General features: G+C 38.7%; 1 protein-coding gene across 4 annotated transcripts in view; it reads left to right on the plus strand.

The window, feature by feature from the left end:
- ECH1 (enoyl-CoA hydratase 1) overlaps positions 1-22,006 on the plus strand; it is a 1,020,088-nt gene that overhangs the window by 403,644 nt on the left and 594,438 nt on the right. For all 4 annotated transcript variants that reach the window (XM_044057167.1, XM_044057090.1, XM_044057235.1 and 1 more), the window contains exon 2: positions 2,119-2,281. In XM_044057167.1, coding sequence (XP_043913102.1) covers positions 2,119-2,281 — 163 coding nt within the window. The remainder of the gene's footprint in view (positions 1-2,118; positions 2,282-22,006) is intronic.

The raw sequence follows: 22,006 nt of genomic DNA on the forward strand, positions 1-22,006 counted from the left end.
TTAACACACTCGTGTCTGTGTGCCTGTGTGTGAATAATATGCATATAAACATACACAAGTTGTTGATGTACCTGCTGAATATTTTATTTCATGTACTATTGAAATGTCATTATCCAGTAATTATCTATCTTGAGATGGCCTTTGTTTTGTGCTGTATTCCCCTTATGCTTTGCGAAAGACTTTACTGCAAATTGTGTGTGCCCATTTGGACTTTGAATAAACAAATGCTAGTAAATAACTAGCATTTAAATGTTAGTTGATTATTGGATAAGAAGATACCAGCCACAAAGAGATCTCTCTTGTCTACATTTGTAAAACTAGTGCAGGTTGAATAGAGCTCTGGTGAAGCTGTAAAGCAAGGTGGGAATTAACTAAATGGTCACAGACTAGCAAAGCTTGTGGGCACCCTGCCAGCCTCCTTAAATATCTGTGGTAAGGCAATGAATGTTGTGGTAAGGCAATGAATGTTGTGGCCAGCTGGACAAGTGTGACCCTGCTTGTTTGTAATTATAAAGATTGCTGTGCTATAGTGGAATATGTGGGTCTACTTTAATTAACCGAAAGCTGATTCCAGCGAATGCAAATCCATCGACACATGTACATCGAACCGTGAAATAAGCAAACTCACAAAACCGCGAAATTACTGCAAAATTCGAAATGTGGAAGTGTTTTGGTTGACCCATCTGAGCTACAGATCCTTAAGGTAAGTGTGCGATAGTTACGGACATTAAGGTTAGGATTAGGGTGTGGGTTAAGTGCATAGATAGGTAATGTAATATGGGTAATGTATTTAACATTTAGTGTAGGGTTTGAGGTAGGGGTTTGGTTAGTGTATGTGTGTGGTTTATTTTGTTTGGATATAGCTCCGTAGGGTAAGTGTGCGGTAGTTACGGACCTTAGGGTTAGGGAGGGGTTAAGGAGAGTGCATAGATACTGGTGTATGTGGTTTAGTGTAGGGTTTTGGTTGGTGTATGTTTGTGGTTTATTTATTTTGTTTGGGTGGGTAGTGTGTTTCAGGCGGTGGGGTTGGCAGAGTATGACAATTCAGTATTTTGAGTTTTGCGGTTTTGTGAGTTCGCTTATTTCGCGGTTCGATGTATATGTGTCGATGGATTTGCATTCGTTGGAATCAGCTTTCGGTTAATTAAAGTAGACCCCTCTACGTGAAGGGAGTAAGGTTGTGTCACTTTTTCAGGATGCCCAAAGTTGGACATTTTTCACTGAAACATTACATTTTGCAGGACAAACCATATTTAAAGTGAATGGTGGGGACTGGGTTTTATCTTTTTATCAAAATAAAATCTGGTGTCTCTAGCATTTAAGTAATTTGTTTTGTTTTTTGTCTTTTTCACCTGTTTCCAGTGCAGTATTGTGGTTTTCTGTAACATTTACTGGAACACTAGAAAAATATTTTCATAAAATTGTATGACATTCGACTCCCCCCCCCCCCCCCCCTACAATAACAATACACTGCTGTCTGAATAGGGCTTGTCTTGTGAAAAGAGGGACAGGTTGTAACCAAACAATGAGGGAAAGAGTTAGACAATAAAGGGAAAAGGGCTGTAGAGCATAGCAATAAAAAGTAAGATGGTGCTGATGATGCAAATGGAGAAGAGAGATGGTACTTAAGGTACAGGATTGCTAAATGAGGAGCATCCGGGGGGAGAGAACATGGTTGAGGAAGGCACCCCAGCTAAGTTATGTGAACAAAAACTACTAGCTTCTCTTGGGATAGCCTTCTTTGAATCCCATGCCTTTCTCATCCACTCCCTCCTGTGCTTGGGCCCACTAGTTGGGTCATCTGGTTTGCAGTCAAGTCTCCATTCCTTTGATTTCAAAGAGGTGAAATCAGAATCCATGCACCGCATGACAATTGGTGGTCGCGGTTGTAATGGGCAATGAAACTAAAGGAACATCATCACAGTACATGTTTGCCATTTGACTTGCCTCATTTTTTTTTTTAGATTTTAATGCTGTCTGCAGTAATATTATTAAATGTTGTTTTCTTATTTCATTTAAATGTTGACTATTCAGAAAAACTCTCTCTCCTTTTAGTCGGCAATTAGTTCTTGTGCAAAGTGTATTTTATTCATGGTTTGTTTTATTTTTACATTGCAGATCATAGTTTGTTCAGTAATCTGCTGAAAAGTTTGCAACCAATGTCATCTCTTGCTTCCTACAATTATGAGACGCTGAAGGTGTCCCAGCCAAAGGAGAACATACTCCATGTTGAACTGAACCGTCCAGAGAAAAGAAATGCATTGAACAGGGCCTTTTGGAGGTGAGGCAGCTGGATTTTTTTTTGTTCACTTTACAGAATTAAAAAAATGAGTATTGTAATTGTTTCATGGTTTTGAATTGTATGCTGATTCCCTACTTTGCTGCAAGGGAATTGTAACACCTCATGTAAGCTAAGCACAGAAATCCCAGAAAGGCTTGTACATATTTAACCTATGACCATTAAAAAAGTATATATATATAATTACCTTTAGGAAATCATAGCAAAGGGCAGAAAGGGGTGCTTTTTATTTTATGTAAATAATGTGTGACCTTTGCAGTTTCATTTTGCCTTATTCACCCCAACGTGAAACAGCTTTAGCTAACTACCCGGATGATAGAGATTTAATACCTTTTAGGCACCTTTCTCTGTGGACTGACAGTGGATATTAAAGGAACCTGCTCCTAGTAAATTTTGTATTGGGTAAATAAGACATGATTTTTCTAGTTGTTGCCATAATAAGAACCCAAGACCCTTTTAAGGGGCTCAGACAGTGGATATAATATTTGTTAATTATCTTCTGACCTTTCTTGCTCCTCAGTCAAGCTTCATTTGTCTGTCACTTCAGCATCTCTGCTTGTGGATCTCTCTTTTTCGATGCATTCCTATGTCAAAATGTTTTTGAAAGGGGCTCTGCATACCTGTCCCCCTTGAAAACTGATAGCCTCTACTTTGCTTCATCCCATCTGCATTAGCTCTTCAGACTGATGTGAAATTCTTAACATGGAAAACAGTTTTGCAGATTATGCTGACTTTTGCAAGAAGAATGTCTTGAGTTGCAAAGTCTCCTGGTTGGATCAGCTTTATCTTATTTTTCACAAAGATAGGGTTTCTTTAGGCCTAAAGGAAGGGATTAGTTCTTAAAGTAGTATCTGAGTTTACACTGAGCTTAAGTGATCCACTTCCATGTCTTCTTTCCAGAACTGAAAAAGAGGGAGAAAGGAAGCTTTGTACTCTGGATGCCCATAGCCAACTGAAATACTATCCTGACATAACTTAGCAGAATTTCTGGAGGATTTAGTTGCTTCTTATGAAGGTAAGAAAAAGGAACAACCTGTGTCAAAGCAGACTATTTCCAAGTGTTTGTTTTATGCTATTTCTTACTGTAACAAGTCAATTTAGCAGGGTCAAAGCACTGGCTTACTCTAACTTTTTGGAAATGAGTGAACTCCAGGTATTTTAGAGTCGGCAGCTTGATGATCTCTCCATACAAAGTGCAGCAAACCAGATTCCTTTTCCAGATGTAGAGCAAGCTTTGTTGGGACCATTCTCCAGGGGCAGCAGGATCCTTCGGCCTTTCTCCTCCCAGTTTCCATAAGCTATGGTATTTTCCCCATATAGCTAAGGCAACAGTGATCAAATGATGAGCAGTACAGTTGTGCAAGTACACTTACAACAGTAGGGGAGGAGACCTTTTTTTTTTTTGTTTGTTTGGTTGTTTTACCTGTGCAACTCCTAGAAGCTTCTCCAGCTATATCTTTGTCTTCCGGCTTACTTACCTACTAACTTGGGCACATACGTAGATTTGTTTCTCAGACGTTCATCTGGGAAGCTCATTTTCAATGGAGTCGTGTTGAAAAAAGATCTGTTCTTTATACAAAAATATGCATAATGAATGTTATAAAAATGAGTACAACATAAACAGATATTACAGAGGCAGAGACCCAGCAATTCAGTGATAAAGTTAGAGAATAGGTTATTATGTGCAAAGAATGACTACATACACTAGTAACATGCAGTATACAAATGCATTAGTGCAGCTATTCAGAATTTAGTTTTCAACTGATGTATAGATGCATGCAAATGATTGATATGTCAGAAGAGGTGAAAGAGATATGTAAAAGTTGGGACATGAGAACAGGAGCTGAAAAAGGGTTTGCATAATTGGCTAGGCATGGTTGAAAGAATGTTTCTGCCTTTTGGTGTTGCAGCTTTCTTGTGGTAGCATCGTTTCGACAGGGTAAATTTGTTTTGCAAGCAGAAGTTCAAATTTTCAACAAGATGAGGCCTTTATCTCCTAGGGATAATTCGGGATGCTAGAAACTAGAGAGAAGGTCATAAAATGATTACTCATCCCACTCCTGAGTTGAAGAGGGTAGCTTTAAATTGAACACAGGTGGTTCTGTCATTTAAATAATCTTTAAACTAAAAACAGTGTAAAACAAAACCAGGAGTCACAGGTGGCAGTGATGGCTGTGATGTCAAACCTTTCCATGTAAGTGGTGAATAATGCAGTGGATGGAGCAGATTAGACTGCAGGAGTAAGCATCTTCATGTTCTGACATGCTTGAATCAGGCACTGCACTTCTGAAGAAAACTTTCAGGCATCATTAACCAGTACCCAATGGTCCCACACAGTTCAGACCACAGGTGAAGGACAAACTGTAGATCAGTCACGAAAGAGAAGACCATCTTAGCTGGTGACATGAAGTTTTCCACTCTTTGGAGAAAATTTGCCTTCAAACAGAGAATGTGTGGTTTAAAAATGGCCAACAGCTATTACCATTTGAGTAATTTTCTGATGCAGCCTAATGCAGCTACAGAAGTTTGCAGAATGGGTGACCTAGAAGCAGAGGTTTTCTGTAGAGTCGAGGTTCCTGCTTCCTCCCTTGGGAGAACGTTTGTGGAAATCACTGAGGACTTGCCTGACAAGTCCCACTGTGGAGGCATTTGGAGACTGCTTCCTCCTGTATGGCAAACCTTCATGCAGGAAGGTGGATCTGGGAGATGTTAACCAGAGGTAATTCATTTCCAGTTATAACCCCTCTTCAGACATCATTACTTCTTTCCAATATCCCACCCTGTCAGAGGGCAGTGGCTAAGCTAGAGGTCATAAGCCTGTATGCAACAGAGAAATCCAGGAAGTCCTACCAGACCAGAAATGGTCTGGGTACTATTCAAAGTTCTTTTTGGTAGTCAGGAAGACAAGAGTACCTCAGGCTGACTTGTGTAGCTCAGTGGCCTAAATCTGTCTGTAGACAAAGCAATGCTCAGGATAGTCTTGGTGCATTTGACCCTTCCTGACCTTAAGAAGGGAGACTGGATGTTCATTTTAGACAGTCATTATATCTACCTGTATAACAAGATAGTCAAGGAACTCAGGAGGTTCATGTGCTTCATAGTGAGGAATGGTCACTTTCTTTAGAGTCATCCCATTTAAACCTCCTACTGTCCCCAGGGTGTTCACCAAATATATGACCATCATTACAACACCTCTTAGTATGAAGGGAGCTAAAGCTTTCTCTACCTACATGATTGGCTGCTACCTACCTCTACAATATTTACTGTATCTAGCTATGAATTTCTTGCTATAACTATTCTAGTCCTTGGGAATGTTGGTGAATACTGGAAAGGTCCCAAATGAAGCCATTGCACACACTAACCTTCACTGTGATTCCCTACACATACTGTCCTGTATATCTTTTATGAGAAGACTGTAATATCTTCAGACCAAAGTCTGCACTTACCCTGTGTTTGTAGTAGCATTTTTCCTCAAGGCTGTGGGACTCATGGCAATTACTACATTTCTAGTTCCATTTACAGGATACCATATGCTGTATCTGCAATGTGCTCTGCAGGGCTCGTGGAATCAGAATATGGACTCTATAGGCTTTCCTGTAAATATCTTGTGGTAGTGCTGCAGCCATTTCAATTGGTAACTTCCACCGTCTGTCATGACTGTCCGTTCATTAACCCATATCCAGGCATGACTTTCACAATGGATGCATCTGACATAGTGTGGATGCATCATTTGGGTCAGGTAGTCTAAGGGGTATGGTAACAGCAAGCGGCCAGTCTACATGTCAGTGTTGTGGGGATGAAGGTGGTCCTCACAGCACTGTATCATTACAAGACTTCCTTTTTTAGCGTGAGATAATCACGCAGTCTTAGTGTGGCAGTGGTTTGGTATATCCATAGTGGGGGGCAGCAGTGGCCCACCCCTACCCTTATGTTGGGTGATTATGTGGCTTAGAGAGGGGGTCACATTGGCTTGATGCTTTCTGGTAGTAACACATTTCCCCAGTCAGTTCCCTTGCAGACATGCTCAGACAATTTGTGCTGATGCCACATGAGCAGTGTCTCAGTCAAAAAGGGATGGATTTATTTTTCATTGTGGGGCAAACCTTGCTGTGACGTATTTTTCCTGTTGATGTATAGTAAAAGTGCAACAAGTTTGACTTGCTACTCCCTTCTCGAATACAGACTTCTAAGGATGCTGCAGATTATCAGTGGCTGTTAGATCTGCTTCACACTCCCCTGTTTCCTCGGATTCTGATGAAAGCCAATTCATAAAAAACAAAGATCATTTTCATAGTCCTGTTTTGATTTCAGCAAGTTTGGCTCCCTTTGCTATAGTTTCATGTCTCTGAGAAGCCTCTCCATTTGAGATCATCCACAGAATTTCTGTTACATCCATCGCAGACCTTAGACCCTCATTTTAACCACATGGTTACTGTAGTTCTTTTGATGGTCATGGGTATGCATACCTTTTCAGTGTGGTCTTGTTCCTCGCATTTGCCTCCAAACCTTCCACTAGTTTTACATATGAAAGCAGCAGGACCAGATTTGCATTGTGGGCAATAATCAAGATCTTGACCCTCTATCAGACTCCAGTTGTAGCAGTTCTTCATTTCTTTGCTTACATTCTTTGATTAGGAACTAAGTTAGTCTTCTATTAAATTTCACTTATAGGAAGTCACAGATTTTCACCTTTCTATTAGCAGCAGATCACAGCATAAGAGACCTTTTAAGCAAACCATCACTAAGAATAGAAAGAGGGAACTAAGAACATTTCCATATCAGTTCACAGCATATTGCAAAAAGGGAAAAAAAAAATAGCAGATTAAGACATAGACATGTTGGAGCTCTCAAATTTTCTTTATGTAGTGAATGACTTGAGGTGTACCTCCCTGGATTATATGAAGCGAGATATGATGGCGTTCTCGGAGTTTGTGTATGAGGCAGTTAGAATACTGCTTGAAGTTCATATCTTCTCCAAGGATGATGTCACAATATGAGCCAATAATAATAGACTTCAGTAATTGGGTAAGTTTTTGGTGTCATTTACAGCAGGTCTAATATTTGTTAGCCTGGAAGGATATAATTGACAGACCATGCTGCTTCCCCAGGTATGGCCTGCATTGCCTCCTCTAAGGTTTTGGTTATCAATAAAGACATTATTAATGCCTAGTGCCTTTTATAGGCAATACCACCCTGATAAACTTGCCAACATAACAAAGCCAAGGAAGATATGAAAGTGTTGCTGATCAGTGCTAGGAACCTAAACAAACTCCACTTTGTACTAGCTGTTCTTACCCTGGAGGATGTAGACATCTCGGTAGTGGCAGAGACATGGTTTAAAACAGTGGGGAACACTCTGGCTCTGCAGGACTAATGCCTTCCACACATTTAGACCAACCACTGAGCGGGGGGGGGGGGGGGGGGTAAAGGTGTCTCAGTTTTTTTTGTCTTAAGAGACTTGCATCAAGGCTGGTAAAATGCATGATGCACTAGATCTACTTTGTGTTCAAATAACCATCAGAAAAATCCTGTACCATATAATAGTTAACTGTAGAACTCCCTCTATGACTAAGAAAGCCACAACTCCTAGCTGCAGGAACTGGAATCACGCCGTGTTAAACCCAATACCATTTTCCTATGTGATCTAACTATCCAGTATAGATTGGAAAACCTACACCACCACTAGTGCACAAGGAAAGAGATTCCTGGACTTGCCAATACAAATGCCCTGGAACAATTAAGAGTATCCAGTGGTAGGAACACCATCTTGGATCCTGACCTTACTAATATGGGGGCATTTTGCACCATCCCGTGTATTTCTTTATCACTTGTAATAACATGCAGCACCTTTGCCCAGAATTTTGCATCCAAAATGAAGTCTACCAGTAATGATCACAGTGAAATTAAAGATGGATATTGGCATTTTGAAGCAAGACCTTTATTGTTCCTCCTAAAAGACCAAAACACTTGTTTTACTCTACACATGTTCAAACTGTCACCAGCGTGATTCCTAAATAAATCTACTGTGTAATAATCAAGTCATGACCTGAGTAAGAGTTGCACCACAACAAAACCAAGTGCCTTTGTACTTCAGTTTTAATACTATTTATATTAATAGATAATGCTGAACAATTACCTTTTACCATTTTTGTCATATTTCTTGTCTTTCATTCTTAAGTTACTTATTTTTACTCTTTTTTTTTTTTTTTTTTTTTCACAGACAGAACATTTGCATTTACCAAACTCAGAAGTGATACCCCCTTCATTAATCCTCTCCCCTTCCATAACAGCATAATCTTCCTCCAGGAGAGTGATGCATTGTAAGTAGGGAAAAGGAGAAATAGAAGTTACAAGGAGAATAGGGTTGGCAATACCAGTTTCACTGTATACCACAGGCATAATTACACAGGGGTACAGTGGGAAATCTTCTGAAAGAACGTAGGCAGGAACCCCCTGTCAGCAGCAGCACGCCGAACAGTCTTTTGGCCAGCAACACCAGAGTCAGCAGTATATGTGGATTTGTCCCTACATTCAGGACAAAGTAAAGGACAACTTTTAACAGTGTGCGTCTTCACTATATTGCTCACAATGCTGTCTAGGCATTATGTGATCAGAACAACCACGTACACACAAAACAGCCAGCATATTATATCCTTCCAGACTGATATATATTGGACCTGCTTCAGAGAACACCAGAATCTTAACTAGTTGTAGAAGTCCATTATTTTTTTGCTCATTTGCTCCCAATTTGAGTGCAAACACCTAGAAGATGCACAGCTTTTCACATTTCAAAACTGCTGTCCGATTCTGGTCCATCCACCTCTGTCGAAATATTGTCAGTTTGTTATTGCACAGTAGCTTTCTTTTCTAAGCTGAGAAGCTTCACAGGTAAACAAAATCATTTTAAGGGTAAACTTCAATTTTTTCTTCAGTTGGTATCATAAAATTGTCCAACAAAAGTAATGTCTCAAAAGAAACAGTGCAAATGCTCTCCGTACCTGAATGAATACAGAATGGACATTAAGTTGTTACAAACATATTCGTCAAAAACAAACACATGAGCTTTGATATGCAGTGTGGTCAACATTTCTTCTGAAGCTGAAAATTCACAAAGCTCTTTCGGGTGACCACAGCAGGAGCATAAGGACTTTGATTCAATGCCCTCTCTATAGGTTGACCTGCAGGAGCAACAGTGATAGGAAATTAAGAGCCTTGCCAACAGTTCTGTTTCTAAAATAAGGCCATCAGAAATGCTTATTCGCTTACCATCAGTTCTGGCAGAAAAGCCACAATAGCTCCAGGGGCGACAGGCTGTCCGGAACACAAATCCATGTTTATTTTAAATATTAAAACACAGCATTAAGTGCTTTCATCGTCCAATCACGACTTCATCAGAATAAAAAACCACTACAAAGCCAAACTTAACTATGGACTAAACCATTCCGTTACCCCCCCCCCCCAGATTCCACTTACATTTTTCAAAAGACATGAGTATTTCACTCGCACACAACTAGCAGTGTATTTGTATACTATAGAAACCATAGATTAACCATTTTTGAAAAAAACATACAAGCTAATAAATGTTTTATATCACCTACCCTCCTAATAACACCAACAATAGTAAATATTTATATAACTATTATATAACAAAGCATCATCTTGCTCATATAAAATAAAAAAGTTCTACCTAACTGGAAGTGGCAACTGTCAAATATTGCTTTTCATGTGTTTTCATATTTTACTATCATCTGGAATATCCTAACCCCCCCCCCCCAATAAAAAATTAAACCATAGTATTTTAATAATACCCATGGTGGTAGTGCTGCAGTAGCATTGTCGCCTCACAGTAAGACGCTGTCCAGTTCGATTCTCAGCTAGAGCATTTTCTGCGTGGAGGCATGCGTGAATGGGCATACCTTCGTTGAAGGTTGTGCGTCAGGGCTGGTAACCCGGCACGTAAAAATCAACTACCAATCATTAGCAGACCGGAGTTCCGCCGTGTCGACCCCTAACCGGGAAAAGCCGAAAGACACAACAACATAGTATTTTAAGATTTGTATTTAAAAATCCTTATTCATACCGTCACACTACTTAAGCTCATAAAAAGCAGTATGTGTATAAAAATATCTACCTAATTAAAGTACTTGTCTATATGAAGTAAAAAAATCTATATGATGGTAAGTAAAAATAATGATTCATCCCCAATGTTTCATCATGTTAAACATTTCAGCTTGAGTATATAAGTAACTGAGATGTGTTCATTAAGTCCCGGCCAAGTGTTTGCATCAAGCACCATCTGCCAGGTCATCTCCTTCTTTTCCAGAGTAAGTGGGTTAAATCCTACTCTAATGTCCAGTTTTACCTGGTCAGTTACCATGTACTTGAAATTAAGCACAAAGGGCAAATCACACCACTAAAGGCTGTTCAAACAAATATAAAATGTATAAGAAAAAAGAATGAACGTGCCACCTCTTGCTCTCATATTTAGAGAACTGCTGTGGTGGTGCTGTGGTAGCGTTGTCGCCTCACAGTTAGACGTTGCCCGTTCGATTCTCAGAGCGTCTTCTGTGTGGCAACATGCGTGAATGGGCGTTCCTTCGTTGAAGGTTGTGCGTTAGGCCCAGCAAGCCAGCACGTAAAAATCTACTGCCAATCATTAGTGGACTGGAGTTCCGCTGTGGCGACCTCTAACCGGGAAAAGCCGAAAGACACAAACAAACACTCTTAATACAAACAGCAGTTTAGGTGGAAGCTTGGTAGCTCTTACAAGAACTGTTGAACTGTTACAAACAGCAGTTTAAATTGAAGCTTGCTAAAACTGTTGAGCTGTTAACAGCAGCTGAAACACTCTTGATACAAACAGCAGTTTGAGTGGAAGTTGCTGGCTCTTACAAGAACTGTTGGGCTGGTAAGAAACAGCTGAAGCACTCTTAATATAAACAGCAGTTTGTTGAAGCTTACCAGCTCTTACAGGAACTGTTGAGCTGTTAAAAACAGCTAAAGCACTCTTGATACAAACAGCGATCTAAGTAGGAGCTTCCCAGTTCTAATTAGACTGTTAAAAACTCTTATAAAACAAATAGTAAAACAAACAGTAAAATACAGGATAAGCACTTTTGGTTTTGCTTAACCTTCTTCAGATCCTGTTAGAAATAAGAAAAACTTCCTTTTTATATACAAAGCAGTTGCCACATTCTGAAGACATCATTCCTTAAAGTGAAAGCTTAGATTATATTCACTTTTTATTTCTCAGGCCTCACACTTTTAATATAGTTTTTCGGGGTACTACCCCATTCAGTCCTGAGGGATGATCTGCTGTCAGATCCATAATCCACCTTGCTTCTTCAGTATCCATTTTATTCATTAGGTCACCACCTCGTATACTTATGTTTGATAAAGCCATAAATCTAAGAGTGGTTCTCAATTCTAGAGATATGTTGGTAGAGAGAATTAGTTTCTACCTTGTTTCTTATATCACATATGTGGGTAAGAATACGTTCCTTGAATTTTCTGTTTGTTTTGCCTAATATAATAAGCTGTGCAGATACTACAGGTTGCAATGTATACTAGGTTCCTGATATTACAATTCATGTATACAATTCCATTGGAAAGTACATATCTTATTTGTTACAGGATGTATAAACGTATCTTGTGTGTTAATCCAAGCACATGCTTTACAGAAACCACATTTGCGTGTACCTCTGTTAGGCCTTGTAGGAGCAGCCTGAGTGATCTCATTTCTCATCTCTATTCCAGCTTTTTGGCATAAAAGCCTCTTTAGATTCTTTTTGTTCTTAAATGCAAAGCTGTTTTTTCTCCTACCAGTTCTTTAATTCTAATATCTGAAGTTAAAATTGGCCAATATTTTCTAACAGTGCCACATATAGCTGCATTGTCTGTACTATATGTGATCGTACACTTTACTTTGGTTTTTGGAGCAGCATTCTTTATTCTGCTTCATCTCTTGTTCACTCCTCTTAAAATAATGAGGTCTACCTTTATGTTCACATCTTCCCAGTATTTGCTCTTTACCTTTAGTAATCTTTTTTCTTTATAACCTCTTTCCATGAAGTTTTTCAACAGTTTCTCATGTTCCATCAAATAAACGTCTTAGTTTGTACAAAGTTTCAATACTCGTACTGCGTGATTGTCCACTATACTGTGAAAAATATGTCTGGGATGCATACTTGAGTAGTGTAGCATATGATTGCTCCACATAGGTTTTCCGTATATCGTTTCAATACCTTTTACAGGATCAAAACTCAATTTCACATCCAAAAATTCTATTTCATGACGTGAGCTTTTAACCTGGAATTTCAGGAAGGTAGTTGTCCTACTCAAAAAAATCAATGAAGTTGTTGAGTGAAGTTTCACTTCCTTCCCATGCAATAAAGATATCATCCACAAATCTGCTATACAATAGTAGTTTGTTGGTCCAAGTATTTCTGGTGTCATCCAACCATTCCTTTTCCCATTGGGCAAGTACCAGATTGGCATAGCTATTAGCACAGGGGGTCCCCATTGCTACCCCCCATCTCTGCCAGTAATAAGTATTGCCATAAGTGAACACATTGTTTTCCAGTACCAATTCTAGTAAACTGCAAATTAATGGGGTATTAGATAGAAATGGGCTAGTGAATTGCAATAGCAGGAACCTAGTATATGTTGCAACCTGTAGTATCTGCACAGCTTATTTTATAGGCAAAACGAACAGAAAATTCAAGGAATGTATTCTTTGCCACATATGTGATATAAGAAACAAGGTAGAAACTAATTCTGTCTACCAACATATCTCTGGAATTGAGAACCAGTCTTTTAGATTTATGGCTTTATCAAACATATGACCTGATGAATAAAACAGAAGCTGAAGAAGCAAGGTGGATTATGGATCTGAGAGCAGATCATCCCCCAGGACTGAATGGGGTTAATGCCCCTAAAACCTATATTAAAAGAGCGAGGTCTGAGAAATGAAAAGAGAATATAATCCTAAGCTTTCACTTTAAGGAATGATGTCTTCAGAATGGGAGTGGCAACTGCTTTGCATATAAAAAGGACATTTTTATTATTTCTAACAGGATCTGAAGGTTAAGCATAACCAAAAGTGCTTAACCTTTATTTTACTGTTTGTTTTACTATTTGTTTTATATGATAAAGAGTTTTTAACAGTCTAATTAGAACTGGGAAGCTCCTACTTGGATTGCGGTTTGTATCAAAAGTGCTTTAGCTGTTTTTAGCAGCTCAACAGTTCTTGTAAGAGCTGGTAAACTCCAACTTAAACTGCTGTTTATCAAGAGTGCTTCAGCTGTCTTTAACAGCTCAACAGTTCCTGTAAGAGCTAGCAAGCTTCAACTTCTGCTGTTTATATAGAGTGCTTCAGCTGTTTCTTACCAGTCCAACAGTTCTTGTAAGAGCCAACAAACTTCCACTCTGCTATTTGTATCAAGAGTGTTTCAGCTGCTAACAGCTCAACAGTTTTAGCAAGCTGCAATTTAAACTGCTGTTTGTAACAGTTCATAAACTGCTGTTTGTATTAAGAGTGTTTCAGTATCTAAATGTTTGAGAGCAAGACATGGCACGTTCATTCCTTTTTCTTATGTACTTGAAATTGTGACCTGGATTATCCTGATTGTGTTTGGCCAACGCACTAGCCATAGTATGGTTTCTTTAAGCTGTATTCATGTTCATATACCCTCTCCCTTAGCTTACGATTAATTTTCCCATTGTAAAAGCAGGGGCAGTCCACACACTGGGCAAACACCCCTCTTTGACTCTCAATTAAAGTTGCTCACCACTTTGTATGTCTTGCCTCGAATGGTCAAGACCATACTCTCATCAATAACTTTTCATTGGGAGCATCTCCCACATTTCTCATACCTTATATGTATGTTGAGTAGTGTCCCTATTACCACTAGTTTCCAGAATGTTTAAATTCTTCCCTTTACGGAAAACCAATTTGGGACGGGTCCAAGCTTAGCTCTAAGAAAAGGATCTAAAAATCTCCCAGCCCTTCCTTAATATCCAACCCAATTGAAAGCCATTCTGAAAAAGTGGTGATAAACTGCTTTTATAGCTGTCTGTATCCGGCCATTCATCCATCTCACTTGTTACTGATGTATCATTACCCAAGACGTGACGGTGGGAATTTTCCGTATCCTCCATACATACCCGTAGGTCTATACCACAGGCTGTAACTCCCAAAACCTCTTATATGCCCCATTCATCAAAATTTAATGAAACCTCAGTGTCAGTCCCAAGGATTTTCAAAGCCCTGTTATAATCTTCTGTTCCTATAATTACATTATATTACCGTTATGTGTGCGTCTGGTAGTGTCCCTATTATTACCACTAGTCTCCAGAATATTCTTTAAATTCTTCCCTTTACAGAGGACTAATTTGGGATAGGGTCCTAGCCTAGCTCCAAGAACTGTACAGTGCTAGTTCTGTGCGAGTGAAATACTCCTGTCTTTTTAAAAATGCAAGGTGTGTCTGTGCGTGTGTGGTTACTTGAATGGTTTAATCCATAACTGTTTGTCTGGCTTTGTAGTGTTTTTTTTTTTATTCTGAGGAAGTCGTGATTGGATGACAAAAGCACTTAATGGTGTGTTATATTTATTGGATTTGTGTTCTGGAACGCCTGTTGCTGTTTGTTTTGGAACTTTAGTTTGTGTTTGTTTCTACAGTCTCAAACATGGCAGCAGAAGAGACCGGAGGATCATAGGAACTGTTTATGCAGCAGAAAGAAACTGGCTCATTCGATAATATCGGCAATCTTACTCTCCTAACTGAGCAACTTAGTAGGAGAGTTGATGTTTTAACACAGAATTATGGCAGTTTATAAGGAGAAAGGGCACATTCCTGCCACACACGGACACATTCCTACAAGTTTGGGAAGTTTTGGTGAAAGGAAAGGTTGGGTGGACACACTGTGTGTAGCGGCAAGCCCTCCTTACAGGACAAGGTATGGGACTTGTAGTGACTTTTTGCCTGGTAATAATAATGTGGACAGGAGTTTTAATCTTTTGGGATCTTCTAGTAATGTGTCTGATGGGCTTTCCATTAATAACTTTTTACAAAAGGGCTTTGTTTTTGGCAATTCAGTGCCAGATATGGATGTTTCAGACTTGGAAAGCAAATTGAATGAACTGGACTGTAAACTTTTAAAGTATAAAAACTTCGTCTTGAGAATGACTATTTTAAGGAGTGTTGTTCCTAAAGGGTTAAGAACATGGCGGTTTCCCACTGGACTAGTAAACAATTCTCCTTCGCATATGGATTTGCTGCAGTTATTTGACCGCCATGGCTGTGAACTTTTATAGTTGATTAAATACAACTCTGTGGACATTGATAGACTAGCAGTGGAATTGACTAATTTGGATAACAGCATTAGACAGGATGTGGGTTGTAGTACTTCGTCATGAACATTTGAGAATTTTTAAAAGTGTTGAGGCACACGTTTTTACAAGCATGAAAAATGCGCAAGCTTAACAGAGATTTAGTGGATTATGCTAATAGTGTTGCATATCCTAAACCTCCAGTTTCACAAGCTTGGGGTTCGAGGATGTTTGTGCATTATAGACAGCATGTCCACAGTACCTATTCTGGTAATAATGACCACAACAATCAGGGTAACATTCATTCGTGTGAGACGGGGGGGGGGGGCATGGAGGAAGAGGGAACATGCAACGAAGAATATCTGGCTATACTGGGTCAAGCTCGACCCCCCCCCCCATTGCCACTGGCTTTGGCACCCCCACTGCCACAGCTACCTCTTTCTAGAAAGTCAGAGAGGGTTAGGAATAGGAGGAATGGGGCGAATAATGGATTTCAACAGTGGTGGCCGAGACAGGATTTTTGGGTAACCTCTGGGTTAAACCAGCAGAAGCCTCACTATGGAGCCCAACCCCAGAATGTTTTATCAGAGAAAGGGGAGGTTACCGATAGTGGAACAGGCAATAGAGAGGCTGGAACTGAGAATGTAGCTATTGTTTTAAAAGGGGATTTTAAGGTTTTTAATTATTCAGCTGTTAATATGGTTGCAAGTGTTGCAAATGTGTTATCTAGAAGGATGACTTTCGTACCCACATCCCACCCATATCTTCCAACCGTCCTTACAGATTTAAAATTGTTTTTAAGGAAAATAAATTTTATGTTCTTTGATGGCAATAATGGTGACAACCAGGAATTTAGAGTCCCTAATATCTACAACCCACCCCTGCATCCCATTCTGGTCACTTCCGAGATCATATGTTACCTGGATATTAAAGAACTTATCCCAACAAATCAGGATTATGAAACCTGATAAGGGGGATGGGGTTGTAATGATGGGAATAGAAGATTAATTGGGCTTTGAAAATCATTGGGACTGACACGTATGAGGAGGGCTCATTAAATGAGATGAATGGGGGTGTATAGGAGGATTCATGGCCAGATTAATGATTTATTTATTTATTGATGGAAGAGTAAATCTGGAATTGTATAACTACTTAAATTTAACTTGTCCCCTAGTCCTGGTATTTTTTGTGAGTTCCTAAGATTCGCAAGAATATTTATGACACACCACTTAGGCCCCTTGTCGATAGGATTTCCATTACTTCAGCTTGTGCGAAATATTTGGACAGGAAGCTGAAGGAACATTTGGAGAATGAGATTAATTTGTGCAGGGATTCATGGGATTTTTTTTTTTGCCAGAATTGATAAGATGTCTTATGCCCCTAATGGCATTATGGTTACTATAGATGTGAAAGACCTATATAGTGTCATCCCAGAGGATTTGGGCAGCAAATGGGTATGTGATTTATTGATGGAAAAAGATATCCCACAGGATGATATTAATGTTGTAGAAGAAGTCTTTGGAATAGTTTTGATTAATTTTATTATGTTTTAATAATACATTTTTTTTACAGAAGAAAGGGGTGGCAATGAGTTCCCCATGTGGAGGGGTGTTTGATAATGCTGTTTTGGTCCAGTGGGAATGAAAGTTTGTGTTTAACTCGGAGTATGGGCAGAATTTTTGGTTTTACACAAGGTACCTGGACGATGTATGTATTATTTGGAAGGGTGCACAGGGTGACATGGATAGATTTGTGGAACACATTAATAATTATGCCCCGTTTTTGAAATTTACGGTTGAATCCCAGCTTGAAAGTTTTTCTTATTAAGATGTAGGATATTAGGATCGACGGGTGCAGTGGTAGCATTGTTGACTCACAGCAAGAGGTTCTCGGCTGGGGCACCTTCTGTGTGGAGTCTGCATGTCTTCCCTGCATTCGTGTGGGTTTCCTCCCACGTTACAAAGACATACATCTGCAGCTTTTCTCCATGGGCGTCTGCTGAAAATTGGCTTTGTTCCTAGTCGGACTTTTCTGGTAAACAAATGTTAAATAAAATAAAATGTATCATTGATAAAGGACACAAGTTAGGGGTAGATATAAATCCTGTATCCACCTTAAAAGTACATACTCAAACAGCTTACTTCACTATTCTAGTTCACCCCCCCATTAGAAGCAGACAGTAATAAAAGGTCAAATGGTGAGGGCAGCCCATATGGTGATGTTGGAAGAAGCATTTTTATTGGAGTGTGAATTAATTAGGGGGATGTTTGTAAGCAGGGGATATCCTGAGGTGATGGTGGAAGAAATTTAGTGAGGTAACTTGGAAAAGGAAGAATGGGTACTTTAAACCCATTTTGGGGGTTACAGCCTGTGGTGTAGACCTACGGGTATGTATGGAGGATATGGACAATTCCCACCATCACGTCTTGGGTAATGATATATCACTGACAAGTGGGGTGTATGAATGAAAACTAAGAAGCAAAGGGAAGACCATCGATTGCTGCTCCCATAAGAAGGAACATTTGGTGTTGTACTGTTGTTGAAAGCTGAGCTGGTGGTAACTTCCCTTTGCTTCTTAGTTTTGGTGCTGTGTTTCTTTTTTAGGGGTGTATGAATGGCCAGATATGGATATTTATAAAAGCAGTTATATCACCTTTTTTTTTTTTTTCAGAATGGCTTTCAGTGGGTTGGATATTAAGGAAGAACTGGGAGATTTTTAGTTATCTTTTTCATAGAGCTAGGCTTGGACCCTGTCCCAAATTGGTCTTCCGTAAAAGGAAGAATTTAAAGAATATTCTGGAGACAAGTGCTAATAATAGGGACACTACTCGGCATACATACAAGGGTATGAAGAAATGTGGGAGATGGTCACAGGGTAAAGTTATTGATGAGAATATGGTCTTTACCATTCTAGGTAAGACATACAAAGTGGTGTGTAACTTTAATTGAGTCAAAGTGTGTTGTATCTTGCCCAGTTTGTGGAGTGCCCCTGCTTTTACATTGGGAAAACTGATCGTGAGTTAAACACAAATATAGTTTAAGAAACCGTACTATGGCCAGCTCGTTGGTCAAACACAATCAGAGTAATCCAGGTCACATTTTCAAGAACATGGTAATTGACCAGGTGAAACTGGACATTAGCGTAGGGTTTAACTCGCTCACCCTGGAGAAGGAGATGACCTGGCAGAATATATCTCAGTTACTCGTATACTCAAGTTGAAATCTTTAACAAGATGAAATAGTGGAGTGGAATTATCATTATTATTATTTACTATCATATCTTTTTATTACATATAAGCAAGTGCTTTAATTAGATACTAATAAGGATTTTTAAATACAAATATTAATATACAGTGGTTTAATTATTTTATTTATTCTTTTTGGATTTTTTTAGGATATTCCAGATGATGGTAAAATTATGAAAACACATGGAAAGGAATATTTGACAGTTGCCTCTACCAGTTGGGTAGAACTGTGTTTTCTTATTTTATTTTATATGAACAAGATGTCCCTTTGTTATATAATAGTTATTATCGTTGGTGCTATTGGGAGGGTAGGTAATGTACAACATTTATTAGCTTGTATGTTTTTTTTTTTTTTTTTTTTTTTTTTTTACAAAAATGGTTAATCTATTGTATACAAGTGCACTGCTAGTTCTGTGCGAGTGAAATACTCCTGTCTTTTTAAAAATGTAAGTGGAGTGTGTGTGTGTGTGTGTGTGTGTGTGTGTGTGTGTGTGTGTGTGTGTGTGTGTGTGTGTGTGTGTGTGGAGGGGGGTTACTTAAATGGCTTTAATCCATAGCTATTTAAGTTTGATAAAGAAAGCACTTAATGGTGTGTTAATATTCAAAATAAATGTAGATTAGTGGTTCTGAACAGCCTGTCGCCCTTTGTTTTTAGAGCTTTAATTTGTGTTTGTTTCCTGTTTTTTGGGAGAAAAGCCACAATAGTTAGTAGTTTCAGCAGAGGATAGGCACGGTCATCCCCTAGTTCCTCTTGTTAACCATTTCTAGAGGTGTAGAGTTAGTCAAACCTTAAACAGAAGGGGTAAGAATTTTTACAGAATCAGTAGTAATAATAGAGGTAGCTGAATGTTAGCTGCAGAGGCATTCGGCAGTACCTATTCCTTCTCAGTAGTCATCTTTCTGCGGGGATTGGCCCTCTGTCACCATCTAGTGTGCAAAAAGTGGAATTTCCCCTAGTCAGTATGAATACTACCACAGGTCTTTCCTTAAAATAGCTTGTAGGCCTAGTGTGATTAGCCTGGGTCAAGAAAAGCCAAAATAAAATTTAGGAAAAATTGACTTTATATCTGAGGGTATGTAGTATATAGCTCCAGTTAAGTGCACACACATAGATGTTGAAGAAATTTGTCAGAAGATTTTACTGAGATGTTATGTATGCATTACATGGGTTTACATGTTTATATATGTGTATGTATTTTATTTGATTTATTTATTTATTAAAGTTTGTTTAAAAAGTTGTTTGACCAGCTCACGTACAAGGTTCCATCATGCCTCAGGCAGTCAGGCACTAAAAGTTGTGTTACACACACTAACTTAGTTATGATTAATTAATGTGCATATTTATCGTCAGTAAGTCGATCGTTATTTTAGTAGAGAAATTTATAGTGGGCACAGTGCTCAGAAAATACATTTTAATGCAAGGAGGTAGATAGATTTATTTTTGAAGTATATTGAGAATAAATATGTGGTAGTCACTGTTAGTGAAGCATGCACGTTTTCTTTTGGTAAAGTCTAAATTGTTTGTGAAACTGAGCAGGGCTGTCAGTTTTATTTACTTTATTTATTATACAATGTGTGTGTTATACATAATGGATTATATATGTGTGTGTGCCTATGTATTGCATACCTGTGTGTACATATAATAAATGGAGCATTGTGATTATGCTCCAAAAATCAGGAAAAGACAAGCTTGTTAAGCAGTTGTGACATCAGAAAAGCTTTTGAAAAGCACCCTTTAGTTGTGTTAGGATCTGGTCTTGTACTGGGAACTGATTGAGTGCAGTTTCTTCTCACAAAAAGAGCAGCAGAAGGCAAAACAGCTTTAAAACCAGTTGGATACTTTTGGTCTGATACATTTATAAATATTACGTTTAGAATTGTCTAACAGCTTTTAAGGCAGTTGGCTCATTGGAGGGGTAACTCTCTTCTGCTTGCTGTCTGACAACACTGAAGTGTTATACAGGCTTTCAGGGAGTTTGAAAGCTAGTGAAAACATTTCACACTTGCACACTTTAACTTTTCCATGTTCTACCAGTTACTGAAAAAAAAAACGTTCCTTGAATTGTAAAGAATTGTGATGTGGTCACTGACCTTAACCCTTACATGCTCTTGATAAGGCTGCAAAGATTTACCTCCTGAGCTTTGCTCTTCAGATGATTTTTTTTGGCATCTGGGTCTCGAACACTGCACAAGATGCGTGTGCTTGTAGTCCCAATCGTAGTCTTTTATGTTGTCGCTTTATATATGTATGTATGTATGTATCTATTTGTGTGTGTGTGTGTGTGTGTGTGTGTGTGTGTGTGTGTGTGTGTATATATATATATATATATATATATGGGCTATGTACTAACTGTCAAAGTTTCTACGTGGGCAAAACAGAGAGGGAACTAAGAAAACGAATCTACGAACATCTTTATGACATGACCAAGAAGAAGGAGACGAATGCCTTCTACAAACATTCCCTCTCTTGCCCAGAGCCCAAAATCCAGTTCCTGGTCCTTGAACAAGTAGAACCAGATGCAAGGGGTGGTGACTGGGAATCTACCCTAGGCTACCGTGAATTACTATGGCAGTTGAGGCTGAACGCAGGGAAACCGCCTGGCCTAAACGGAATGATTAGTATCAAACCAGTCTTGAAGCTAAGAAGAGCTAGGCTATAGTTTTGGACTTGGGACTCTCCAACACAAAAAATACATCCACACATCATATAAAATCAATGAGCATTTATTACTTTAAAGTTTTAATTTAAAATTATTTCTAATATTAAATTTAACATTAATGTTCATCAAATAATATTTAACATTAATTGAATTTAACAACACATTGCCTTTCAAGAACACAAACAAGATTATAAGTTATCCAATACACATAATACAGATGTCAATGATTTTTAAGCTCAAACTTTTAATTTTTAAACTCTGACACTTGTGAAGTCCTGTGTTTCAAAGTTGGTTTTTATATTTATATATGTGTATTTTATTTTTAGTTGACATAATGAAAATCACTTTTAGCTTATAGCTTTAAATCACTGAAGCACTTATCAGGTTTTTTCAATTAAGTTTGTAATTACCAGGATATATATTGGGCATTGCAACATGAAAGGAAAATTTATAAAAAGCCCCCAGGATTTT

The sequence above is a fragment of the Protopterus annectens genome, chromosome 1.part0 (assembly GCF_019279795.1).
Source record: "Protopterus annectens isolate FY-2018-M chromosome 1.part0, PAN1.0, whole genome shotgun sequence".
Classification (NCBI taxonomy): domain Eukaryota; kingdom Metazoa; phylum Chordata; order Ceratodontiformes; family Protopteridae; genus Protopterus; species Protopterus annectens.